This window comes from Giraffa tippelskirchi, chromosome 6, assembly GCF_054371585.1.
Source record: "Giraffa tippelskirchi isolate mGirTip1 chromosome 6, T2T-mGirTip1v1.2.pri, whole genome shotgun sequence".
In the NCBI taxonomy this organism is placed as follows: Eukaryota; Metazoa; Chordata; class Mammalia; order Artiodactyla; family Giraffidae; genus Giraffa; species Giraffa tippelskirchi.
In genome coordinates, this window is record NC_137280.1 from 82,235,121 (window position 1) to 82,260,491 (window position 25,371).

The following is a 25,371-nucleotide window of genomic DNA, read 5'->3' on the forward strand; positions in this document are numbered from 1 at the left end:
GAGGGTCCCGGACCTGCGTGGGTTTTGCCGCTGGCGTGAAAGGCCTCCCGGCGTGAGGTCGACCCAGGCAGCACCTCGGACAAGCCCCTACCTGAAGCAGCTGTCTGGCCGTGGCAGTTCTGGAGCATACCACTTGCTGCCCGCGGAACCCCCGGAGGCCTGAGCGAGGTGAGCGGCGGAGGGTCGGCGGGATGCAGGAGGGAGGACCGGGCCTCGGGAGGATGCTGCGTCGGGGCACGGGACAGAGGCCCAAGAGGCGAGAGCGGGTTCTTCGTGGGTGCCGGCGGGCCGTGGGCGGGGCACCACCAGCTCTGTCTTCTTGGCGCCACCGCCTTCCACAGATGTGCCCTGAACGCCGCAAGTCAGGCACTTCCTCCCCATTCGCCGTGTTCTGCCACCCTGCTGCTTTCTCCCGACCTGTTCCCAGCGAACTACCTGCCCAGCTCCTGCTGGCGTTTCAGTTTGCTCCGGGCCGGCAGTGAATGTGAGGATTATTTCCTCCCCCTAACATCTCCACTGCCCTCCTTGGTGAAAGGCTTGTTTTGCGTGAGAAGTGAGTCACTGGTTTTCCCCAGTGGCAGAATCAGGACTGGAATACCGGTCTTTGGTTGTCCGTGCCTCCTCCCTCAAGCCTGCTCCCCGCTTTAGGAGAGCTGATGTGTTCCCTTCCGGAAGCAGGTTTTTTAGAAAAATCTGGAAATTGTTTCCTTTACAGGAGAGGGAGGAGTTGGGTGGGAAGACTTGGGTGGAGAAAAGTTGTCACGTGCATGCAGGGAGGTTAAAGCATGTGTTCTGGAGCCAGCTGTGGTTGGAATCCTGGTACCACTCTCCCTTGGCTATGTGGACTGGGGTAAGTTGCTCCCACTCTGCCCTCAGTTTCCTGATCTATAAAATGGGGGGTTGACAGTCCCAACTGTGCTCAATGATGCAGGTAGTGCCTGACACTTGGTGAGGCTCAAGGAGCTGCTGCTACTGCTGATAGAGTCCTAGGACCTTTACCTCTGAGTCAGGGAGAGAGCTGGGCCTGGAACAGGATGACCCAACCCTTCTCTCTGGTGCTGTCTATTCCTATATCCTGACTTCCTTCTCTGAGGGCACATGGTATCATTCTCAGGGAATGTAAAGGTTTTAGAGCTGCTGATTCTGAGGGGTGGAAAGAGAAGGGGCTTCCTCCTGGCTCCCTTTTTCTTCTCTCAGATCTGACTTCTGGAGACTTCACCCATCCTCAAGGGAAACTGCTCAGAAAGAAGATATGGCTGGCGAACAGAGGGAAGCAAGGTCTCAGGTGAGTTCATCGCCCTCTCAAGTCTTACAGACAAATAGATTTGTTTTTTTATTTTCAAACTGGAGTTCTCTCCCTAATACAATCTTCACCAGGATTTAGAGCCCATATCCTTTTCTCTTTGAAGAGCTGGCCCACAGAGGTGGATGGTGGATTCCATAGAGAATGTTCACTTCCAACTTTGCAATCCATGTCTAGTGTTTCTCTTTTGTTTTCCTGGTAGACACTCTTTTATTCATTAATCTCAGCTCACCATGTGATTACTAATTAGACATGTAAGATGCCACACGTCTTATATCAGTTGAGGTCAGAACAAACAAACATGCACACTTGGCAGAGTTCCTTTCTGGCCTGGCCCCTTGGCTCATTCCTGTCCCTCTCCCTACTCTTGGCCAGAATGCTTTTCTTTTTCTTTCCACCCCTGAGACTCCTCATGCTATCTTTCCCAGATTTTTCCCAGTCCATAGTTTTTAGGTTTTTTTCTCCCTTTTAACTTTCTGGATCATGTATCTTGCTTCTGTCACTCTCTTGAAAGCTGATCTTGACCTACTATTTTCATCTTTATTCTGTGGAAATGAAGATGGGGTCTCCACCCAGGTTAACCATATTAGAGGGAACATAAATGGAGAGATCTCTTGACTTCAAGAGCAGAGAGAAGACTCCTCAGGAAGTGGCAGGGAGGATTTTATGGGATATCAGTAGTGGAGAGTCAAGGTCTACAGGGTGTACAGTTAGAAGTGGGGCTCTCAAGCCAGACAATCACGTTTGAACCCATATCCTCCATTGCCATTTATAGGCCTTAGGTATCTGCATCTCTCTGTGCCTCAGTTTCCTCAGCTGTAGAATGAGAATAACAACCATGCCTACCTCATAGGGTAGATGAGAGGATCACACGAAATTCTAGCTTGAAAAGTGTTCTAATCAGGGCTGGGCACATCAGAGATGTTCAGTATATGGTGATTGTGGTAGCTGAACAATAACATTCTAGTCCATGATACTATTACTGTTGATAGATAGAAATTACTGTACAGTGTTTTCCGGACCCAGAAAATACTGTCAATTTTTACTCATTTTCATCTAACAATAATATTGATAGTTAATGTTGCTAGGGACTATCCCGAGGGCTTTACCTTTGTTCTCACTCTCATAACAGCGCAGCAGTTGTTACCCCATTTTACCTAGGAGGGAACTGAGGCTCAAAGAAGTCAAGTGACCTGAAATCAAACCCAGGTATGTCTGGCCTCTCAGTTCACGCTGGTTATTGTCCAGCCGTTCCTCTGGTGCATTTCTCAGAACGCAGAGTAGGCCCAGACCCTGTATTATCAGCACTCTTTGCTATGTGATGTTGTATGTCATTTGAAGTCACGAAATGTGGTGATTGATCTTCTGAGGCAATGGCTAGGACCTGCCTTTGTACATTTGAGCTGCTTGGCTTTCACATTGCATTCCAACAAAGTCAAGCTGCTCTTTTGGCTAGAATCTTCTCCGTCCCTGCATGTGAGTCCTATATGACATTTCTCCCTAACCTCACCTGCTGCATGGACTTGTATGTAAAACTCAGTGACGGGATGTTTTAGGGTCAGAGAGAGAATATACCAAGTGCTATGTTAAAAGGAGACTAGTTGTCATCCTGTCTCTGCCATTAATAAAGTATGTGACTTGGAATCCTAACTGCCCTGGATCTTGTGTTCCTCGTCTCTAAAATAAGCATTAATGGAAATGATGTGTGGTCATATTCAGCTACACATTTTCTTTTATTGTTCAAATTCATGTACTTTTCTTGTCTGTTAGCTAGATTGTAAATTCTTTGACAGCAAAGATCATTTCTTGTATTCCTCACCAATATGCCATTAATTTAATGCCTCATCTTACCATAAAAATATTGCATTGCATAATTGTGGCAAAAAACTTTACAGAGAATAAAATATACACATACATATGTGTATATGTATATATGCTTGTATATGTACATATGTGTGTAGATGTGTGTATGTGTGTGTATATATTTTTTCCACATATGCAAAAAAACCCCCACCATCTGGAGATAATTGCTGTGAGCCATTTGTTGTGTATCTCTCGGCATCATTTTCTATGTACATATTAAATTCTTTTCCAAAATGGGAACAAACTATACATACTGATACATAACCTGCTTTTTGTACTTAATGTACAAGACATGAATGTCTTTTTAAGTCAACATTGTTGACTTATACTATAAATTTTAATGATTGCATAATACTTTATATTGATGTGATAATAGGTAACATCTGAACCTTTAATATAAGCTTGGTATGGTTTTAAGTACATTGTATGCAGTATTTCAGTTATTTACTAATTATTTGGTAGATTTTGAGAGACCTTTTACAGGGTGGTTAAGAATGGAGCCTTAGACATGCACCTGAAATTGGAATCCCAGCACTACCGCTGACCAGCTTTATGACTTTAGACAGATGTCTTCCCCTCCCTGTGAGTTCTCCTGTGTAAAATGAGGATAATAATAGTACCTTCTTCTCAGGGTTGTCATGAAGATAAAAGATTTATACTAAAGATTAATATAAAGCTTTAAGAATAGTACTTGGCCTGAAGAAAGCATTCAATAAATCATAGCTATTTTAATTGCCACTATTGTCCTCAGGCTTCAGAGAGCACACAGATAATGCCTTAAATTATTTAACCCAGCCTCTATCAATGATTATTTATGTTGTTTCCATTTCTTTGCTCTTACTAACACCGTAATAAATGTCCTTGTATGTGCATTTTTTTGCACGGTTCATTATCAAACAAATACAGTAATTTGGAGAGTTAAAGAGTATAAACATTTTAAAGCTGCTTAATATGTTTTATTGGATTCCTTAAGAAAGATTATTCTAAGAACATTCCTACTAATGGCCTTAATACTGCCACACATCTCTGTGGTTAACACAGGGCATGGTTCAGACTTCATGCTACTCAGTATATATTTGTCACAAATCAAGTGTTCATTAAACAAGTGACTTGAACCTTTCAGAACCTAGAATAATATAGAAGCATTTCATGGTAACCTGACTACTTCGCATTGCTGCTGCCTTCACCTTGTGTGATGGGTGGTCCTGGATGAGCTCGGATGGCTTGTCTCTACAGGTGTCAGTGACATTCGAAGATGTGGCTGTGCTCTTTACACGGGATGAGTGGAGAAAGCTGGCTCCTTCTCAGAGAAACTTGTACCAAGATGTGATGCTGGAGAACTATAGTAACCTTGTCTCATTGGGTAAGGAAATTTCCTCTGATCGGAAATTGGGATAACTCAGCACCCAGTTCCCTGGATAAAAGCCATGGAATTTCAGCTGAATTTTGCCTTGCTGCTGCTGCTGCTGCTAAGTCACTTCAGTCATGTCCAACTCTGTGTGACCCCATAGACGGCAGCCTACCAGGCTCCTCCGTCCATGGGATTTTCCAGGCAAGAGTATTGGAGTGGGTTGCCATTGCCTTCTCCGGGATTTTGCGTTAGCACTGTACAAATTAGATCTCCAAAAATAAATCTGAAAAATTTTCCTCCTCATAAGCATGGATGCCTCGTGCCTCATGGATGGGACAGTCTACAGAGCTGCACATTAGAAATTCCCTCATAGTTCAGGCCATTCCCCCTATGATATGTTTGCTCATTTCTAAGCAGACAGCATCCTTCAGCCCCCTTCTTTGACCCACCACTTGCCTTTCCCAGTTTTCTTTTCCAGCCAGATGAACACCATATAATCCATGTTTTAAAGGGAGCTAGATAGTGTTTTCTCATTTTAAACAAGCTACTTGTTACATAATCCTTTCCATACATACCTGTTTATAGATATTAGTCTGGACATGTCACATATTTCTTTTTCTACAGAAAGCTAATGGTACCCTATTTCAGGGCTGCATGTTCATTGTATTTCCCTAACATGTAACAAATTATTCCATTGTTACGTACTACAAGTCCCTTGCTTTTTCCCTAACCCACCCCTTTACATCATAGGGGCATAGCTTGAACACCCCACAGAAGCTCTTTGTATCATCCTCTCAGTTTCCACTCAGAACCAGTTACCTCTTTGTGTCAAGACTGAGTTTGTTGTTGTTTTTATTTTTTTTGCTGTGAGCAGGACTCCCATTTTCCAAACCTGAGGTGATCTCCCTGTTGCAGCAAGGAGAAGATCCCTGGAAGATAGAGAAAGAAAGCCCTGGATGTTCCTCTCTAGGTGAGTGGGTGGGGAATTTCTGCAAGCAGCAGTCTGGTAAATGAGTGGATGTGTGACTTGGAGATGTTGGTCAGTGAACTTTCTGCAGGTTCTCAGTCCTCAAGAAATGATGGAGAAGGAATGCTAAGGCCCCCAGTCACAAGCGTCCTCTCTTTCTCTTACAATTACTTCACAGGTGAATCTCTTAGGATCTTTTTTCTTATTCTTTCCTGTTTCAGAGGAGGGCTACATTTTCATATATTCATTCAGCAGACTTAGTGTATTTAAGGAACTGTAGCTGATTCATTCTGACGAAAGGTCAGGGTTATAGGAAAAGAAAGAGATGAGAAAGGAAATAGAATGGAAAGCCGGGTGGGGGCCACACTACAGGTGCTTTGGTACAGTTCTTAAAGATGAGAACTATGATTGCCTGGAAATAATTTAAGAATTTTTTGATAGTTTTATTTATTTGTTTATTATTTTTTGGCTGTGCTGGGTCTTTGTTGCTGTGGGTTGCTGTCTAGTTGCAGTGCTTGGGCTTCTCACTGCGGTGACTTCTCTTGTTGTGGCTCCCAGGCTCTAGAGCACAGGCTCAGCAGTTGAGGCTCATGGGCCTCATTGCTCCTTGGCCTGTGGGATCGTCCTGGATCAGGGATTGAACCTGTGTCTCCTGCATTGGCAGGCTGACTCTTTACCAGTGAGCCACCAGAGAAGCCCCAATTCAAGACTTTTAAGCTGAAGAATTATGTGGTCCTTGATATTTTGGAAAAATTGATCTGAGTTTGAGACACTTTAAACGTCCTGAGATGGGTCCCTGTGTCGGCACACAGCACCACAGTTAGAAAGGAGCACTGGTGTGGGCTGAGCTCCAAGGCATGTGAGAAACTAAAGCAAGTTACAGAGCATGATTATAACATGTCACCGTTTACGTGTAAAGAAAATTACATGGTGTTTGTCTACATGCATGCATGTGAAAGTAGCTCAGTCATGTCCAACTCTTTGTGACCCCATGAATATACAATCCATGGGATTCTCCAGGCCAGAATACTGCAATGAGTAGCCATTCCCTTCTCCAAGGGATCTTCCCAACCCAGGGATCAAACCCAGGTCTCCCACATAGCAGGTGGATTCTTAATACCAACTGAGCCACCAGGGAATCTCCTGGTGTTATGCACGTTTGTCTACATGCATAATATGTGCTTAAGTGCTTAAAAAAAGGTCAGAGGACACTAGTTACATGTGGACTGGGATCAAGAATGGATGTGATGAAAGAGGACTTTGTTTACATTTACTTTTATTAGAATTTTCACAAAATATATTCATGAAGTCCTTAATTATGTAATTTGAATTTAATAAGAATAGTCACTTTGGAAACATTGCTGGGCTTAGGTTTGAAGTGAGAAAAAAATAGAGGTGGGAACCTTCTAGAGATTATTGCATAATGTAGGCAAGACATTACCTGGAAGAAGTCGTGTGCAGTGGGTTCAGGAGGAAAGAGGAGGGCCTCCTTTGTTAAGGGTATATGATGAGTTTAGTGTGGGATGGATTTCATTTGAGATGTGAATGAAATATGGGTAGAGGTCAGCAGTGGACAGTTATAGAAAGATTAGGGGGTTGGAACTCAGCAGGGAGGTCAGGGAGCCATCAGTGTGAAGGAAGCATTTGAAGCCTTGAGCTGAGCAGGTGAGGGAATGGAGGAGAGGTCAGAGTTCCAGGAAACCTCAATGTTCATGAGGTGGGTTAAGAAGGAAGATTCTGTGACTGAACCAGAGAAGTAGTCACCAGAGGAGAGAAATGGCAGAGGTGGCTGTCGTGAAAATTAGGGACTGACAGCTGTTGAATTGGGGAGGCTGGGGCTCTGGGAGAACCAAGTTCAAACCCTCATCCACTGCTTTCCTGTCCTGTGATAAACAGCGGTGCAATCTTGGACAGAGGGACGCAGGTCCTGCCCTGGCAGAGCTCAGTTGAGGGGAAGACTAAGTGCACACAGGAGTGTGGAATGACAGATTCTGGTGGGGATCTTGGGGGAAGAGCCACAGGAGCTGTGAGAATGTGGATCAGGAGGAGCAGTGTGGGCAATGCTTCCCAAGGAAGGATCCTGGGATGTGAGAATCTTTCAGAAGGATGTGTGTGAGTCCAGAGAAAGGGAGCTGGTGTGTAAAGGTGGGAGCGGGGAGAAAGAGGAAGGGACCAGATCCTGCTGGGCTGGGAGCCCTGTCACAGGACCTGGTCTGTGCCTGAGAGCTGGTCACAGCCTCTGAGGAGTTGAAGTCGCCTGGCCACAGGCTCAGGCTTACCTTCTGCAAGGATCAGCCTGCAACCAGTCTGGAGCCACCTGGCGTAGATGTGGTAGGACTTGTCTTAGGTTGTTGTCAGGTCCCAATGAGTCAGTGGACCCATCAAGATGTGGAATTGGGGCCCAGCAGACAGGCTAAGAGACAGGCTGTCTTGATTCCTAAAGTGCCCACACCTTTAGGAGAATGCTTTCTTCCCCATCCAAGGTGAGATCTTTTGAGGTTGGAACCACACTTGTCTCTCTTATTAACTGTCATTTGGGAGAATATACTAATTTTGTAGGGACAGCTGAAGATAACCACAAAATAAACAGAGAACTCAGGCAGTAGGGAACCAGTAGAGAGTTAGGAGAGGCGTCAGTCCCATTGTCAGGTGTGGGCTGAGTTTGGAATGAAAGATCAGAGGAAAAGAAGGAGGAATTGTTACCCTTCTCTTCGCCTTGGCAGCCTCTGATCCATGAGGAGTCCCCCTTTCTGAGTTAAGCTAGTTAGATTAAACTGAATGAAAGTACAACTGTCCAGAGCTGTCCAGAGAGATTTTGGAGCCAGAAAATAAAGTCTGTCACTATTTCTATTGTTTCCCCATCTATTTGCCATGAAGTGATGGGACCGGATGCCATGGTCTCAGTTTTTTGATGTTGAGTTTTAAACCAGCTTTTTCACTCTTCTCTATAACCTTCATCAAGAGGCTCTTTAGTTCCTCTTCACTTTCTGCCATAAGGGTGGTATCATCTGCATATCTGAGGTTATTGATATTTCTCCTGGCAACCTTGCTTCCAGTTTGTGCTTCATCCAGCCTGGCATTATGCATTATGTACTGTGCATATAAGTTAAATAAGCATGGTGACAATATACAGCCTTGATATACACCTTTCTCAATTTGAAACCAGTCCGTTGTTCCATGTCTGGTTCTGTTGCTTCTTGACCTGCAAACAGGTTTCTCAGGAGGCAGGTCAGGTGGTCTGGTATTCCCATCTCTTGAAGAATTTTCCACAGTTTGTTGGGATCCACACAGTCAAAGCCTTTAGCATAGTCAATGAAACAGATGTTTCTCTGGAATTCTCTTGCTTTTTCTATGATCCAACAGATGTCGGCAGTTTGGTCTCTGGTTCCTCTGCCTCAGATAAGTTTATTTGCATCACATTTTAGATTCCACATGTAAGTGATATAATGTGTTATTTGACTTTCTCTTTCTGACTTACTTGACTTAGTATGATAATCTCTAGGTCCATTCCTGTTGCTGCAAATGGCATTATTTCTTTCTTTTTATGGCTGAGTAGTATCCATTGTGTATATATACCACATCTTCTTTATTCTTTCATCTTTTGAAGGACATTTAGGTTGTTTCTATGTCTTGGCTATTGTAAATGGTGCTGCTGTGAACTTTCGGGTGTGTGTATCTTTTCAAATTACAGTTTTTTCCAGACATATGCCCAGGAGTGGGATTGCTGGATCATATGGCAACACTATTTGTAGTTGTTTTGAGGAACTTCTATGCTGTTTTCCATAGTTGCAGCACCAATTTATATTTCCACCAACAGTATAGGAGGGTTCCCTTACCTCCACACCCTTTGCAGCATTCTTCCATCTTTTTTAATCCCTTCATCATGTGTTATTTTCTCTCAGAGTCCTTATCACTGCAAAATAGTAAGGATTTATTTATAATCTGCTCTTTCTCTGAATTATAAACCCCCTTGTGCTGGGTTGTCTGGTTCATTTGTACCTGTTTCCCCAGTACCTAAAATAGTGCCTGGTCCAAGTCAGTTTCCAGTTAATGAATGCATGAATGACTTGCTTAGCCTAGTGGTGATGGAGACAGAAAGAAGGAAACCAGTTTCAGAGATATTTAGGAGATAAATGCAGCAGGAATTAAAGATGGATTCAATACTGAAGATAAGGGATATTGAGCTGTCAAGGTTGCCTGCTTGGCTTGTGACTTGTTTAGGGATGGACAATGATATCATTCACTGAGGTAGTGGTACTAGGAGATCAGATTTGGGGGACTGATACCAATTTGATTTTTTTACTTTAGAGGGAATTAAAAAAGCTTTCATTTTAAGATAATTATAGATTCACATAAGAAGTATTGAAACTTTTTGGTCAACCCAATAGTACAGAGAGATCCCATTGGTCCTTCACCCAGTTCCAGAACTATAATAGAAGATTGCAAATAAGATATTGATGTAGTAAAGATATGGAAGAATTCCTTCTGTTACCATATGGATCCTACCTGTTACCTATTTTTAGACACACCCACTTTCCTCTTATTTCTTGTCCCTGTTTTTCACCTCCCCTTGTTCTTTCTCTTTTTTAGCTCCTAGTCCATTTCTATAATTTCGTCATTTCAAGAATGTTATTTAAATGGTCATACAGTATGTTACATTTTATGATTTTTCTTTTCACTCAGCATAATTCTCTGGAAAAATTTTAAAGTAGTTTCTTATATCAATATTTCACTCCTTTTGATTGCTAAATAGTTTTTTGTAAAGTACACATACCACAGTTATATAACCATTCACTTGTCGAAGGACATAGATTGTCTCCAGTTTCTGACAATTACAAGCAACATGGCTAAAATATTTGTGTACAGGTTTTTGTACAAAAGAAAATTTTCATGTCTCTGTGATAAATGGCCAGGAGTATAATTGCTGGGTCATGTTGTAGTTGCATGTTTAGGTTTTGAAGACACAACCAAATTGTTTTCCAGAGTAGCTGTACCAATTTATATTCTACCAGCAATGCAGCAGCATATGAATGATTCAATTTCTACGTATCCTTGCCAACATTTTGTGTTGTTGCTACTTTTATTGTAGCCATTCTGGTAGGTATATATGGGGTTTCCCTGGTGGCTCAGATGGTAAAAAATCTGCCTGCAATGCAGGAGACCCAATTATACCTATAATTTAACTTGCATCTTCCTAAGTTCTAATGACATTGCACATATTTTTTTGTGCTGTTTTGATATCTGTATATCTTCTTTGGTGAAATGTCTGTTTGTATCTTTTGTCCATTTTCTAAGTGTGTTGTTTGGTTTTTTGCTGTTGAGATTTGAGAGTTTTTTAATACCTTCTGGATCATAGTCATTTGATGGATATGTGGTTTGCAAATATTTTCTCCTAGTCTTTAGTTTCCCTTCATCCTTTAACTGTGTCTCTTGAAGAATGAAAGTTTTAATTTTGATGAGCCCCAGTTCATCAATGCTCCTTTGTATGGATTGTCCTTTCATTGTCAAGTCTAAGAACTCTTTACCTATCCTTAGATCTTACAGATTTTCCTGTGTTTTTTCTAAAAGTGCTATAGTTTTACATTGAACATTTATTTCTGTGATTCTTTTGGGTTAATTTTTGTATCAAATGTAGGATTCAGTCAAGATTCATTATTTTTGCTGGTGGACAGTCAGTTGTCCCAGCATTATTTGTTTAATAAGCTATCTTCTTTCACTCAGTTCTTTTACGCCTTTGTCCAAAAGCAGTTGAGCACATTTGTGACTTTATTTCTAGGTGTTCTCTGCTGTTCCACTGATCTGTGTATCTTTCCCTCTACCTGCATCACATAGTTTTGATTACTGTAACTATGTATAGGCTTTAATATTGGGTAGGTTGATTATTCCTAGTTTATTCATCCTTTTCAAAGTTGCTTTAGGTATTCTAGTTTCTTTGCTTTTCCATATAAATTTTAGAATAATATTATTTATATCTACATGCAGAGATACTGTAGTAAACCAAGTAAATTTCAAGACAATTGAGGTCTTTACTAGGCTGAATCTTCCAATCCGTGAATATGGTATATCTTACTATATATTCAGTTCTATTTTGTTTTTGTTTTTGGCCATGCCACATGATTTGTGAGATCTTAGATCCCCGACCAGAGATTGAACCCTGGCCCTTGAGCCCTCAGCAGTAAAAGTGCTGAGTCCTAACCACGGACCCACCAGGGAATTCCCCATTTAGCTCTTATTTAATTTCTTTCATCAATGTTTCGTAGTTTTAATAATACAAGTCTTGTACATATTTTGTTACATGTTTACACTTAAATGTTTTTGAGTAATTATAAATGGTATTGTAAATATAAGTTCAGTGCCCATATGTCCATAGTATGTAGAAATGATACTGATTTTTGTATGTTTGTCTTTATCCTGTGATCTTCCTAAACATCTTATAGTTTTAGGAAACGTTTTATAGATTCCAAGGAATTTTCTGCGTATGGTTATCTACAAATAGGGATAGTTTTATTTCTTCCTTTCCAATTTGTATACCTTTTATTTCATTTTTTTACCATATTGTACTAAGTAGACTTTCAGTACTATACTGATTATGAGTGGTGAGAACAGACATAGTTGCCTTGTTCCAGATCTTAGGTATAAAGCATTCAGCCTTTCACCATTAAGTATAATGATGTGTGTGCATAGTTGCTCAGTCATATCTGACTCTTTATGAACCTATGAACTGTAGCCCATCAGGTTCATTCATCCATGGAATTGTCTAGGCAAGAATACTGGAGTAGGTTGCCATTTCCTTCTCCAGAGGATCTTTCTGATCCAGAGATCGAACCCGCGTCTCTTCCATCTCTTGCACTAACAGGCAGATTCTTTACCACTGAGCTACCAGGGAAGCCCAAGTGTGATGTTAGCTCTAGGTTGTTGTGGATGCTCTTTATCAGGTTAAGATATTTTTCTGGGATGGCAAATGATCTTCACTTCACCAGATTACAGATTACATTTATAACCTAATGATTAGAAAAAATTTAAGAGTCATACCAACCAAGGTGGGTGAACCTTGTTTCCTAATTGAAAAAATTTATGAGACAGTTCAGTTCAGCCGCTCAGTCGTGTCCGACTCTTTGCAACCCCATGGACTGCAGCACACCAGACCTCCCTTTGCATCACCAACTCCTGGAGTTTACCCAAACTCATGTCCATTGAGTTGGTGATGCCATCCAACCATCTCATCCTCTGTCATCCCCTTCTCGTCCCGCCTTCAATCTTTCCCAACATCAAGGTCTTTTCAAATGAGTCAGCTCTTCGCATCAGGTGGCCAAAGTATTGGAGTTTCAGCTTCAACATCAGTCCTTCTAATGAACACCCAGGACTGATCTCCTTTGGGATGGACTGGTTGGATCTCCTTGCAGTCCAAGGGACTCTCAAGAGTCTTCTCTAACACCACAGTTCAAAAGCATCAATTCTTCAGTGCTCAGCTTTCTTTATAGTCCAACTCTCACATCCATACATGGCTACTGGGAAAACCATAGCCTTGACTAGATGGACCTTTATTGGCAAAGTAATGTCTCTGCTTTTTAATATGCTGCCTAGGTTGGTCATAACTTTCTTTCCAAGGACTAAGCGTCTTTTAATTTCATGGCTGCAGTCACCATCTGCAGTGATTTTGGAGCCAAAAAAAATAAAGTCAGCCACTGTTTCCACTGTTACCCCATCTATTTGCCATGAAGTGATGGGACTGGATGCCATGATCTTAGTTTTCTGAATGTTGAGCTTTAAGCCAAGTTTTTCGCTCTCCTCTTTCACTTTCAAGAGCTTTTTAGTTCTTCTTCACTTTCTGCCATAAGGGTGGTGTCATCTGCATATCTGAGGTTATTGATATTTTTTCCGGCAATATTGATTCCAGCTTGTGCTTCATCCAGCCCAGCGTTTCTCATGATGTACTCTGCATACAAGTTAAATAAGCAGGGTGACAATATACAGCCTTGACGTACTCCTTTTCCTATTTGGAACCAGTCTGTTGTTCCATGTCCAGTTCTAACTGTTGCTTCCTGACCTGCACACAGATTTCTCAGGAGGGAGGTCAGGTGGTCTGGTATTCCCATCTCTTTCAGAATTTTCCAGTTTATTGTGATCCACACAGTCAAAGGCTTTGACATAGAAAAATTCAAATGCTGCCTGTATATAAGATGCTACTAGTAAATAGTGTTAATTTCATTGGCTGTGAAATGTTTTGCTTTTTCTTGCTTTTTTTTTAATGCCCTTTGAGAAATGCATTTGGAAATATTTTCAGGTGAGATGATATGTTTGGGATTTGCTTTAGCCAGTCTGGAGGAGGAGTGAAGCTTATATATGAAGTGTTGGTGGTTTTTGAAGCATTGTACAATTCTCTCTACTTTCATATATATTGAAATTTTTCCATAATAAAAAGTTTTTAAAATTGACATTGCCAAAAACATTGTCTAGACCAGCATTTCTTTTTTCAGTAAGACAGAGGGTGTTCACAAATGTGCAGTACTACACCCATGTATAATTATACTGTTATGTATAATTCCCAGCATACCGATTTTAATTCTCTCAGCCCTCTGGTTCTCAAGAAGCCTTGTGAGAGTGCCAATTAAAGTCACATTTTTGTTAAGAAAAAACTTTGAATCTGACTGATTATTGGATAAATCAGGGGAATACTTTAGAAAATAAGGCCAAAAACTATTTTGGGTAAAAAAAAAAAAAAAAAAATACTGATTCTGCCTTCAACCCTCATGCTTATCCCTTCATGTAATATGGGGGAAAGTTTTATTACACCTCCTGCCAATCCAGAAAAACCTCTCCAAAAAACAGAAAACATTGTCACTATTGAATAAGCATTAAACTAGACTGCATAGGTAACCTGCTGATGAGATCACAAAAACAGGAAAAAAAAAACCCGCCCTTTTTTAATGTAGCTGAGCAATTACATATTCTTGAGAATACATGTTCTTGAGATTAATTGTCATTTGTCTTCATCCTGGTGGCTCAGATGGTAAAGAATCTACTTGTAATGTGGGAGACCTGGGTTTGATCCCTGAGTTAGGAAGATTGCCGGAGAAGGGAATGCCAAGTCACTCCAGTAATTTTGCCTGGAAAATTCCATGGACAAAGGAGCCTGGCAGGCTATAGTCCATGGATCACAAAGAGTCGACATGACTGAGCGACTAACACTTTCACTTTCAAGGGGACTGAGGACAACACAGCTATACATACTTTTATATTTATCCTAAATTCACCAGGCAGTTGGGCTGTCTGTCCTAGTGATAAGAAAACTAGTATCCTATGATGAGCAGATAGTGCCAGTTTGGAACTAGGCACTAGGCTAAACTTTCACAAGGACAGGAAGATAGTATCACTATATTTCTTGATGTTTATATTTTAAAGAGATGGCTCCCAAGCTCTCAAGAATTTTTAGTGCTGGTTTGTAATGCTAACAGAGGCTTTACAAGTTTAAATACATATCAAAGGCATAGGGAAATGATTTACAAATAAAAATTTTCTCAAAGAATATGCTAAGAAAAAGGATGGGAAAGCACATATTTTTCCATTTTGACGAAAGGGAAGATTCAATTTTTAAATTTCCACTAGCAAACTACTAATCCCCTAAAATCCTAGGAAACTGTAACTATTGCCTGGACATCTTTCCTGCCTATATCCTCCACTTTCTAAGGATAGTTTGGATACTATTTAAAGCGCACATTTGCTTCTGTTTCTATCTTTTGTTTTTGATGTAGAAGTGATCACATTTTGCTATGATTGCACATTGAATTAATTCTCATGTTAAACTAGGCTCCTAGAGGAAACAAAACATTTTTTTCATTACTGGATCCCTAGTGTCTTACAGAGCAGGAGTCCCAGTAGCAGGAGGTGAGTGGTAAGCTGCATGACAGGAGGTGAGCAGCAGGTGAGCAGCAGGAGAGTGAGGGAAGTTTCATCTGTATTTATAGCAGCTCCCCATCACTTGCATTTACCACCTGAGCTCTTAACTCCTGTCAGATCAGCAGTGGCATTAGATTCTCATAATAGTGTGAATGCTACTGTGAACTGTACATGCGAGGGATCTAGATTGCTCACTCTTTATGAGAATCTAATGCTTGATCTGATGTGGAACTGAGGTGTTGATGCTTTTGCTGGGCAGGGTGGGGGGTGTGTGTGTGCAAATACCTATTATCCTTAGCAGAGAGGTGTGACTGCACAGAGACCATAATAAATCAATTGCTTGAAGACTTGTATCAAAACCCTATCAATGAGTGGCAAGTGACAACTAAGATGTATCTGGTGGCAGGCTTTATAGTGGCAAGTGAGTTGATGTACTTGAATTGTACAGCTGCATCTAGTGGCGGGCTTTAAATCAGAATCTTACACTTACTTTAGTCCACACATGGCCTGTCCATTATTTTATTTATCACTTCTATCCACACCTCTTTCCCTCATTGCACACTTGTCTCAGTCACAGTTTTGATAAGCCCACAAAGTAACCCTTGCCAAAATGAGTAAAAAACAAACATCACTGGAGAGCTTCTTTGAAAAGGGGAAAGACACAATAATGAGACAGCAAAAGGCTCTAAGACTGCCAACAAAAATAAAGCTGCATTTAAGAGAAAATGGGGCTTCCTTGGTGGTCCAGTGGTTAAGAATTCACCTTACAATGCAGGGGACACTGGTTTGATCCCTGGTCCAGGATGATCCCACATGCTGCAGGGTAACTAAGCACTTGTGCCACAACTGCTGAGCCTGTGCTCCAGAACCCAAGAGCTGCAACTGCTGAAGCCCTTGCATTATAGAGCCAATGCCCTGCAACAAGAGAAGCCACTGCAATGAGAAGCCTGCGCGCTCCACAACTAGAGAAAGCCTGCGCACAGCAACGAAGACCCAGCAGCCAAAAATAGAAATAAATAATAAAAGTTAAATAGAATACTAGCAGTCCAACTTAAATTACAGGTTTATTGAAACAGGTGATTCACATTCTCTAAGCCCACTTTGTATAATATGTGATGACTGGCTATCCAACAAAGTTTCGAAACCTTCGAAACTGCTTTACCACAGGAAGACCAAGCACCCTGCAATAAAATGCAAGTCTCTGGAGTTTTTCAAAAGGGGAAAAAAAAGAAAGAATATGAAGAACAGAAGCAATTACTGAAGGCCACCACTTCATCAAATGTATCTGCACTGAGAGCATCATTCTTAGGGCTAACTGCATTACTAAAGGTAAGAAGTCCTTTACTATTGGTGAAGAGTTGATCCTGTCTGCTGCTCAAGTTCATTTGTCATGAACTTTTAGGAGAGGTTGCAGTGCGAAAGGTGGCACTTGTTCCTCTTTCAGCTAGCAGTGTAAGTAGACAAATGGATGAAACAGCAGAGGATATTGAGGCACAATTGTTAGAGAGGATTAATGGGTCACTGTGGTACGCAATCCAGGTTGATGAGTCCACCGATGTTGACAACAGGAAAACAGTGCTTGTTTTTGTACAGTCTGTTTTGCAGGAGGATATGCAGGAGGATATGTTATGTGTGCTTTTGTTGGCAACCAACATCACAGCTGCAGAACTATTCAAGAATGATTTCATATCAGGGAAACAAAATTGGTCATTTTGTGTCTGTATATGCATGGACAGAGTGGCTTCCATGACTGAGCTCTTAACTCCTGTCAGATCAGCAGTGGCATTAGATTCTCATAATAGTGTGAATGCTACTGTGAACTGTACATGCGATGGATCTAGGTTGCTCACTGTGAGAATCTAATGCTTGATCTGGTGTGGAACTGAGGTGTTGATGCTATTGCTGTGGTGGGGGGGAAGTGCAAATACAGATTATCCTTAGCAGAGAGGTTTGACTGCCCAGAGACCATAATAATGGTCTTTAGACCATTATTATTATTAGATGGTCAGAAAGCCACTAGATGGCTTTCTGGCTTCATTCAGTTCAGTCGGTCAGTCATGTCTGCCTCTTTGCTATCCCATGGACTGCAGCACGCCAGGTTTCCCTCTCCATCACCAACTCCCAGAGCTTGCTCAAACTCATGTTCATCGAATCAGTGATGCTCTCCAATCATTCATTCTCTGTCATCCCCTTCTCCTCCTGCCTTCAGTTTTTCCCAGCATTAGAGTCTTTTCCAATGAGTCAATTCTTCACATCAGGTGGCCAAAGCGTTGGAGTTTCAGGTTCAGCATCAGTCCTTCCAATGAATATTCAAGACTGATTTCTTTTAGGATTGACTGGTTTGACCTCCTTGCAGTCCAAGGGACTCTCAAGAGTCTTCTCCAACACCACAGTTCAAAAGCATCAATTATTCAGCACTCAGCTTTCTTTATAGTCCAACTCTCACATCCATACATGACTACTGGAAAATCCATAGCTTTGACTAGACGGACCTTTGTTGGCAAAGTAATGTACTTGGGTCAAAGAGGTCACTTCTGAATGTGAGTCTACACACTGTGTTATCCGTAGAGAAATGCTGGCCAGCTGGAAAATGTCACCTTAACAACTTTTTGCAGAATGTGATTAAAATTATCAACCACATTAAAGTACACGCCCTTAACTCACGTCTGTTTGCGCAGCTCTGTGAGATGGATACAGAGCACACATGTCTTCTTTTATACACAGAAGTGAGATGCTTTCTAAAGGTAGATCACAGGCCAGAGTTTCTGAGTTATGAGAGACATTCCAGAGATTTCTTTTAGAAAAATGGTCACCACTAGCAGCATATTTCAGTGACACAGAATGGGTCACAAAATTTCCTTAATTGTGTGACATATTCAACCTGCTCAACAGACTCCATCTGTCAGTTTAGGGGAGAATGACAGTGTGTTTAGGTTGGCATACAAAGTGGCTACATTCAAAGCCAAACTGAAATGGTGGGGGTGGCAAGTGAACATTGGAATTTTTGATGTTTCAAGCATTAGCAGAGATTTTGAAAGAGACTGAGTCAGAGCTTTCTTTCTCCTAACTGGTGCATGATCACCAATGCAGTTCAGAAGGGTTCCAGTTTCTCCATATCCTTGCCAACATTTGTTACTTTCCATCTCTATATATAATTAAAACACACACACACATATGTTTGTTAGCCATAATAACAAATATGAAATAGAATATTGTGGTTTGGATTTTTATTTCCTAACACGTTGAGCATCTTTTCATGTGCTTATTAGAGTCCACTGGTATACCTTCTATAGAGAAATGTCTGTTCAAGTCCTTTGCCCATTTTTGAATTAAATTGTTTTTTATCTCCTTATTGTTGAATTATAGGAATACTTAATATATTTTTAATATTAACCCTTTATCAGATATATAATTAGAAAATATTTTTCCTAGTCTTTTGTATTCTGCTGATGTCTTCTTTGATGTACAGAAGCTTAATTTGTTTATTTTGGCCACACTGCTCAGCTTGTGGAGTCTTAGTTCCCCAACCAGGGATTGAACCCAGACCCCAGTAGTGAGAGTGCCAAGTCCTAACCACTGGACTGCCAGGAATTCACCCAGAAGCTTGTAATCTTGATTAAGTACAATTATTTGTCTATTTTTTCCTTTGTTTCCTATGTTTTTGGTATTCTATTCCAGAAATCAATGGTAAATCCTAAGTCATGAGGCTTTTTCCCTATGTTTTCTTATTTACAGTTTTAGGTCTTACATTTAAGTCATATATTCATTTTGAGTTAAATTTTGTGTATGGTGTTACACACATGAAGGGTCCAACTTCATTTGTTTTTTTTTTTGCACGTGCATATCCAGTTTTCCCAGCACTATTTGTTGAAAAGACTATCTTTTCCCCATTGAATGGTCTTGGCACCCTTATCAAAAATCATTTGCCCTTATATGCGAAGGTTTGTTTTCAGACTTCCTATTCTGTTCCATTGGTCTATATGTACCTTTATGCCAGTACTACAATGCTTCCATACTGTAACGTTGTGTAAGTTTTGAAATCAGGAAGTATGAGTATTCCAACTTTATTCTTCTTTTTCAAAATTATTTTGACTTTTCAGGGTCCCTTGAGATTTCATACACATTTTAACATGAGTTTTTCTATTTCTGCCCAAAAATGGCATTGGAATTTTGATGGGGCTTGCATTTAATCTCTAGATCACTTTGGGTAGTATTGACATCTTATCAATATTAAATCTTAAAATCTATAAATACTTGATATTTTTCCATTTACCTTTGTCTTCTTTATACAGTGTTTGTAGTTTTCAGTGTACAAATCTTTTACTTCCTTTGAGTTAATTCCTAAGTATTTTATTCTTTTTGATGCTATAGTAAATGAAATCCTTTTCTCTATTTCTGTTTTGACTTGTTCATTGTTAGAATATAAAAACACAACTGATTTTGTGTAGATTTTTTTAGCCTGCTACTTTGCTGAGTTTGTGTATTCTATCAGTTTTTTTGTTGAATCTTTAGATTTTCTGTATATAAGATCATGTCATCTATTGCAAACTATTATATAGAGTGGACAAACAACAAAGTCCTACTGTATAACACAAGGAACTATATTCAGTATCCTGTGGTAAACCATAAGTAATGGAAAAGAATATGAAAAAGAATGTATATATTGGGTTTACCAAAAGGTCATTTGGATTTTTCCATAAGAGGTTATAGAAACATTTGAATGAACTTTTTGGTCAACCCAATATATGTATGTGCTGTGTTCTTAGTTGCTCTGTTGTGTCCGACTCTTTGCAACCTCATGGACTGTAGCCTGCCAGGCTCCTCTGTCCATGGGGATTCTCCAGGCAAGAATGCTGGAGTGGGTTGCTATGCCCTCCTCCAGGGGATCTTCCCAACCCAGGGATCGAACCTAGGTCTCCTGCATTATAAGCAGATTCTTTACCATCTGATAACTGAATTACTGTGGTACAGCAGAAATTAACACACCATTATATGTCAACTGTACTTCAATAAAATAAATTTTAAAAAAGACCATGTCATCTGTGACTAAGATCATTTTACTTCTTCCTTTCCAGTTTAGATACTCTTTATTTTTCTTGCTTGATTGGTCTGGCTAGAAATTCCAATATTGGGTTGAAGTGGTAAAAGTGGGCATCCTTATCTCGTTCCTGATCTCAGAGGAAAAGATTACGGTCTTTTGCCATTGAATATGATGTTAATTGTGGGTTCTTTAAGGATAGTGTTTATTTTGTTGGGGTAGTTTCCCTCTAGTCCCAGTTTTGTTCTTTTTCTTTTTTTTTTAATCATGAAAAGGTGTTGAATTTTGAGTTTTGTTAGGTGCATTTTTCTATATCACTTGAGATGATTGTGTGGTTTTGTGTCTTCATTCTGTTATGTGATGTGTTGCTTTAGTTGGTTATCATATGTTAAATCATTCTTGCATGCCAGGGATAAATTTCATTTGGTCATGACGTATAATCATTTTAATATGCTGAATTCTCTTTGCAAGTACTTTATTGAGGTTTTTAAAATCAATATATGTAATGAATATTGGTCTTTAGCTCTCTTTGCTTGTAGGGTTTTTGTCTGGTTTTATTATCAGGGCAATGCTGGCTTCATAGAATAAGTTAGAAAGTATTGCTGCCTCCTTTGGTTTTCTGAAGCATGTCAGAAGGAATGGTGTTACATCTTTAATGTTTGGTAGGCAGTAAAACCATCTGGTACAGAGCTGTTTTTTATAATTATTATTATTATTGGGAGGTTTTGATTACTGACTCAGTTGCTTTTCTAGATATATATCTGTTCAGATTTTCTACTTCATAATTCAGTTTGGGTAGGTTTTGTGTTTCTATGAATTTGTCCATATTTTCTAGGCTATCCAGTTTTTGTCATACAATTATCTGTAGTTTTTCCTTATAATCCTTTTTATTTTAATCTGTGGTAATGTCACCACTCACATTTCTGATTTTACTAATGTGTGTCTTTTCCCTTTTATTCTTAGTCTCACTAAAGGCTTATCAATTTTCTAGATCTTTTCATATAACTGATTTTGGATTTGTTGATTTTTCTCTGTTGTTTTTCTATTTTATATAGCTAGGCTCTTGCCTTTATTATTTCCTTCCTTCTGCTAGCTTTGGGTTGAGTTTGTTTTTTCTGGTTCCTTAAGTAGTAAATTATGTTTTTAAGTACTTCTTTAAATTTTCTTCCTAGCACTGTTTCACTACACCCCATAAGTTTTAGTAAGTTGTGTTTTCATTTTCATTCATATGTAAGTATTTTCTAATTTCTCCCTGATTAGACATGGTATAAAGGGGGAAAATATTAACCTATTCTCTCCTCTTGCAAGAAATTAACAGAAAGTAAAAGAAAATTTAATTTTTACTTTTATTATAGAAAAGTTTAAACATATATGAAAGTAGAGAAAATAGTATAAGGAATTCCTGTGTATCTATCACCCAGTTTCATCATTTATTAACTTACTGTCATTTTTATTTCATCCATACCATTGGTTCTCTACCAGGGGTGATTTTATCATTTCAGTGCTTCAGTGTCTTGAAATATTTTTAATTGTCACAACTTGAGAGAGGGTAGGAGTGGTGAAAAGAGTAGGTACTATTGCACAGGCCATCACTGAAAAAGAATTATCCAGCATAAAATGTCAGCTGAAGTTGAGAAATCCTGCAGGATTTAAAATATCTATCTATCTATATACACACATACACATGTTTAATATCTTTATATTTTTATAATATTTAATTGTTTTATCCATGAATAGGAGAGGTTTTGCTGTTGGTTCAGGTATACTTTAATGTCATTCAAGACTTTTAAATTTTTCCTCATATAAGTTTTTCATATTTCTTGTGAATTTATTTCCCTATATTTTTGTATAAATGAAGATTATTGATTTTAGTATGTTAATTTTATATCCTGCTATGTCACTAATCAAGTTTTATCATTGATTCTCTGAGGTTTAATTTTAGATGTAGCATTAATAGCATCAGCAAATAGAAGTAGTTTAATTTTCTCCTTACTCATCCTTATGCCTCTTTATACACAAAGCCAAAAGACTTTGCTGTGTACTTGTATTGGTTAATATGTCTAGTACAATGTTGAATAGAAGTGAAGGTAGTTGGTATCCTTGCCTTGTTCTTAATCATGGTGGAAATGTCTCTAGAGTTTCTTTATTAAATAAGATATTGACTTTAGGACTAAAGTATATGTACTTTACCTTGTTGAGGAAGGATCCCTCAATTCCTGTTTTCTTGCACGTGTTTATTATTAATGGTGCTGAATTTTTTTTATGGCTTTCTCATTGTCTCTAGATATACTCAGTTTTTTCCCCTAAATACATATTATGGTATACTATGGTAAGTGGTATAATAAGGGGAATAGATTGTTGGGGCTCTGAGTCAGGAAAGGGTGACAGACGAGCTAACATTGGAACTGAATCTGAGGGCTGCAGAGAAGTTTGACGTGTAGGAAAAGTAGGGAAGATATTCAAGATTAGAAATAATTACAGAAATAAGAATGATGTCATGGAGATAATTTATGAGCCTGTCATATGCTTTGGGTGCTAGACTGCATTTCCCAGTTCATACTTCTCCTCTGATCCCTTCTCTCCATTCTCCTGGTCATGCATATATGCTCACCTTCTTTAAATGAGGATCCCTTATTTTATTCACCCTAGTACATCATCTCTCATTCATTATTGTTTTGTATATACAGTGTTACTTTCCTATTTTTTCCTCTTCCTAGTTTTTTTTTTTATCCAGAAAACGAGGCCTTATTTAGATATCATTAATCTTTATTCCTTCTATACATTTAGTCTCAGCTAATCATGTGAATCATGGGCACTTCCTTTTTTTTTATTTTTTTCAGAATGTAAGAGCAGTCCTAAAACCACAAAGGCAACTCAAACTCAAGATTCATCATTTTCGGGGCTAATAAGGAAAACACTCAAAAAGGATGAACCATGGAATTTCATATCAGAAAACCCCTGCATATATGAAGACAGAATAAAAAAACAGAAGGACAAAAATGAAAGTTTACAGATAATTTCAGTCACCCATACAAAAATCCTCACTGTAGAAAGAAGCCATAAAAATAATGACTTTGGCCAAAATTTCAGCCTGAAATCAGTGTTTGTTAAGCAACAGAGGGTTGCTAGAGAAAAAACACCCTCAAAATATGAAATACAAAGAAACAGCTTCAGGCAGGATTCAAATGTACTTAACCAATCGAAAATAAAGACAACAGAAAAACGCCATAAATGTAATATATGTGAAAAAGCCTTCATTCACAAGTCATCCCTTCGTAAACATCAGAAAAACCATACTGGAGAGAAATTATTTCAATGTGATGAATGTTTGAAAGCCTTCAGCCAAAGTTCAGCTCTTATTCAACATCAAAGAACTCATACTGGAGAAAAACCCTATATATGTAAAGAGTGTGGGAAAGCCTTCAGCCATAGTGCATCCCTTTATAAACACGTAAAAATACATACTGTGGAAAAATCCTACAAATGTAAAGAATGTGGTAAATCCTTTAGCAGACGGTCTGCCCTTTTTATACATCAAAAAATTCATGCTCAAGACAATCCCCACAAATATAACCCAGGAAGGAAGGCATCCACTTGCAGCCTTCCTGGTTGTCAGAGAATTCATCCAAGAAAGAAGTCCTATTTATGTAACGAATGTGGCAACACCTTTAAGTCTAGTTCATCCCTTCGTTACCACCAGAGAATTCACACAGGAGAGAAACCTTTTAAATGTGGTGAATGTGGGAGAGCCTTCAGTCAGAGTGCATCTCTTATTCAACATGAAAGAATTCACACTGGAGAAAAGCCTTACAGATGTAATGAATGTGAAAAAGGTTTCACTTCTATTTCACGGCTTAATAGACATCGAATAATTCATACTGGAGAGAAATTGTATAATTGTAATGAGTGTGGTAAAGCCTTAAGTTCCCACTCAACACTCATTATTCATCAGCGAATTCATACTGGAGAGAAACCATGTAAATGTAAAGTGTGTGGGAAAGCCTTCAGACAAAGTTCTGCTCTCATTCAACATCAGAGAATGCACACTGGAGAAAGACCCTATAAATGTAATGAGTGTGGGAAAACATTCAGGTGTAACTCATCCCTTAGTAATCATCACAGAATTCACACAGGAGAGAAACCATATCGCTGTCTGGAATGTGGGATATCTTTTGGTCAAAGTGCAGCTCTTCTTCAACATCAAAGGATTCATACAGGAGAAAAACCCTTTGTGTGTATTACCTGTGGGAAAACTTTTAGACAGAGCTCATCACTTATTGCGCATCAAAGAATTCATACTGGAGAGAAACCCTATGAATGTAATGCATGTGGGAAACTCTTCAGCCAGAGGTCGTCCCTTACGAACCATTATAAAATTCACATTGAAGAGGACCCCTTCAAAGTAGATTTGCATGTGTGAAACCCTTAAACCAAAGGTCATTGGAATAAAATTGGTCCCACATATCTGTGGGTTCCACATCCACTGGTTCAAATAACTGCAAATTTAAAATACTAAAAAAAATATATATTCAGAAATATCCAAAAAACAAAATTTGAATTTGCCACACACTGGCAACTATTTTCATAGCATTTGCATTGTATTAAGTATTTCAAGTCATTTAGAAATGATTTAAAGTTTATGAGAGGATGTGCATAGGTTACATGCAAATTCTATACCATTTTACATAAGGGACTTGATCATCCTCAGATTTTGGTACCTGTGGGGGGGTCCTGGAATCAGTCCACTACAGATAGTGTAGGACAACTGTATACACACTTGAGAATGACTTAGTAAATGTAATGAATACAATAAAACTTCAATTTTAATTTAGTCCTTATCAGTTATTTAATTTTAAGGAAAAGCTTTGACTGTGTAATAAATATGTGGAATACTTTAATACCTGTCAGTCACTTTTTAAAATATCCTGAGACAAATAAATCGCAATTGAAAA

At 39.3% G+C, this 25,371-nt stretch overlaps 2 protein-coding genes across 4 annotated transcripts in view; one reads left to right on the forward strand and one right to left on the reverse strand.

Moving 5' to 3' along the window:
* LOC145509298 (uncharacterized) overlaps positions 1–695 on the reverse strand; it is a 29,487-nt gene extending 28,792 nt beyond the window's left edge. The window contains exon 1 of the mRNA XM_081497899.1: positions 92–695. Coding sequence (XP_081354025.1) covers positions 92–381 — 290 coding nt within the window. The 5' untranslated portion in view covers positions 382–695. The remainder of the gene's footprint in view (positions 1–91) is intronic.
* On the forward strand, positions 1–25,371 carry ZNF93 (zinc finger protein 93). 3 transcript variants are annotated; one of them, XM_081497898.1, is made up of 6 exons: positions 1–168; positions 1,198–1,285; positions 2,436–2,512; positions 4,403–4,529; positions 5,392–5,487; positions 23,260–25,371. In XM_081497898.1, the coding sequence occupies exons 4-6, from the start codon at positions 4,496–4,498 to the stop codon at positions 24,837–24,839; spliced, it is 1,710 nt and encodes a 569-aa protein (XP_081354024.1). In that variant the 5' UTR covers positions 1–168; positions 1,198–1,285; positions 2,436–2,512; positions 4,403–4,495; the 3' UTR covers positions 24,840–25,371. The 3 variants fall into 3 exon arrangements, with proteins under 3 accessions (XP_081354024.1, XP_081354021.1, XP_081354022.1); XM_081497895.1 differs by lacking the exon at positions 2,436–2,512; XM_081497896.1 differs by lacking the exon at positions 2,436–2,512 and having other exon boundaries at positions 1–1,285.

Excerpts from the sequence above, each read along its gene's own strand:
- ZNF93 (XM_081497896.1), top strand. The coding sequence starts at position 1,253 with ATGGCTGGCGAACAGAGGGAAGCAAGGTCTCAG. Across the intron at positions 1,286-4,402 it reads AGAGGGAAGCAAGGTCTCAG|GTGTCAGTGACATTCGAAGA; the intron begins GTGAGTTCATCG and ends TTGTCTCTACAG. Across the intron at positions 5,488-23,259 it reads CCCTGGATGTTCCTCTCTAG|AATGTAAGAGCAGTCCTAAA; the intron begins GTGAGTGGGTGG and ends TATTTTTTTCAG.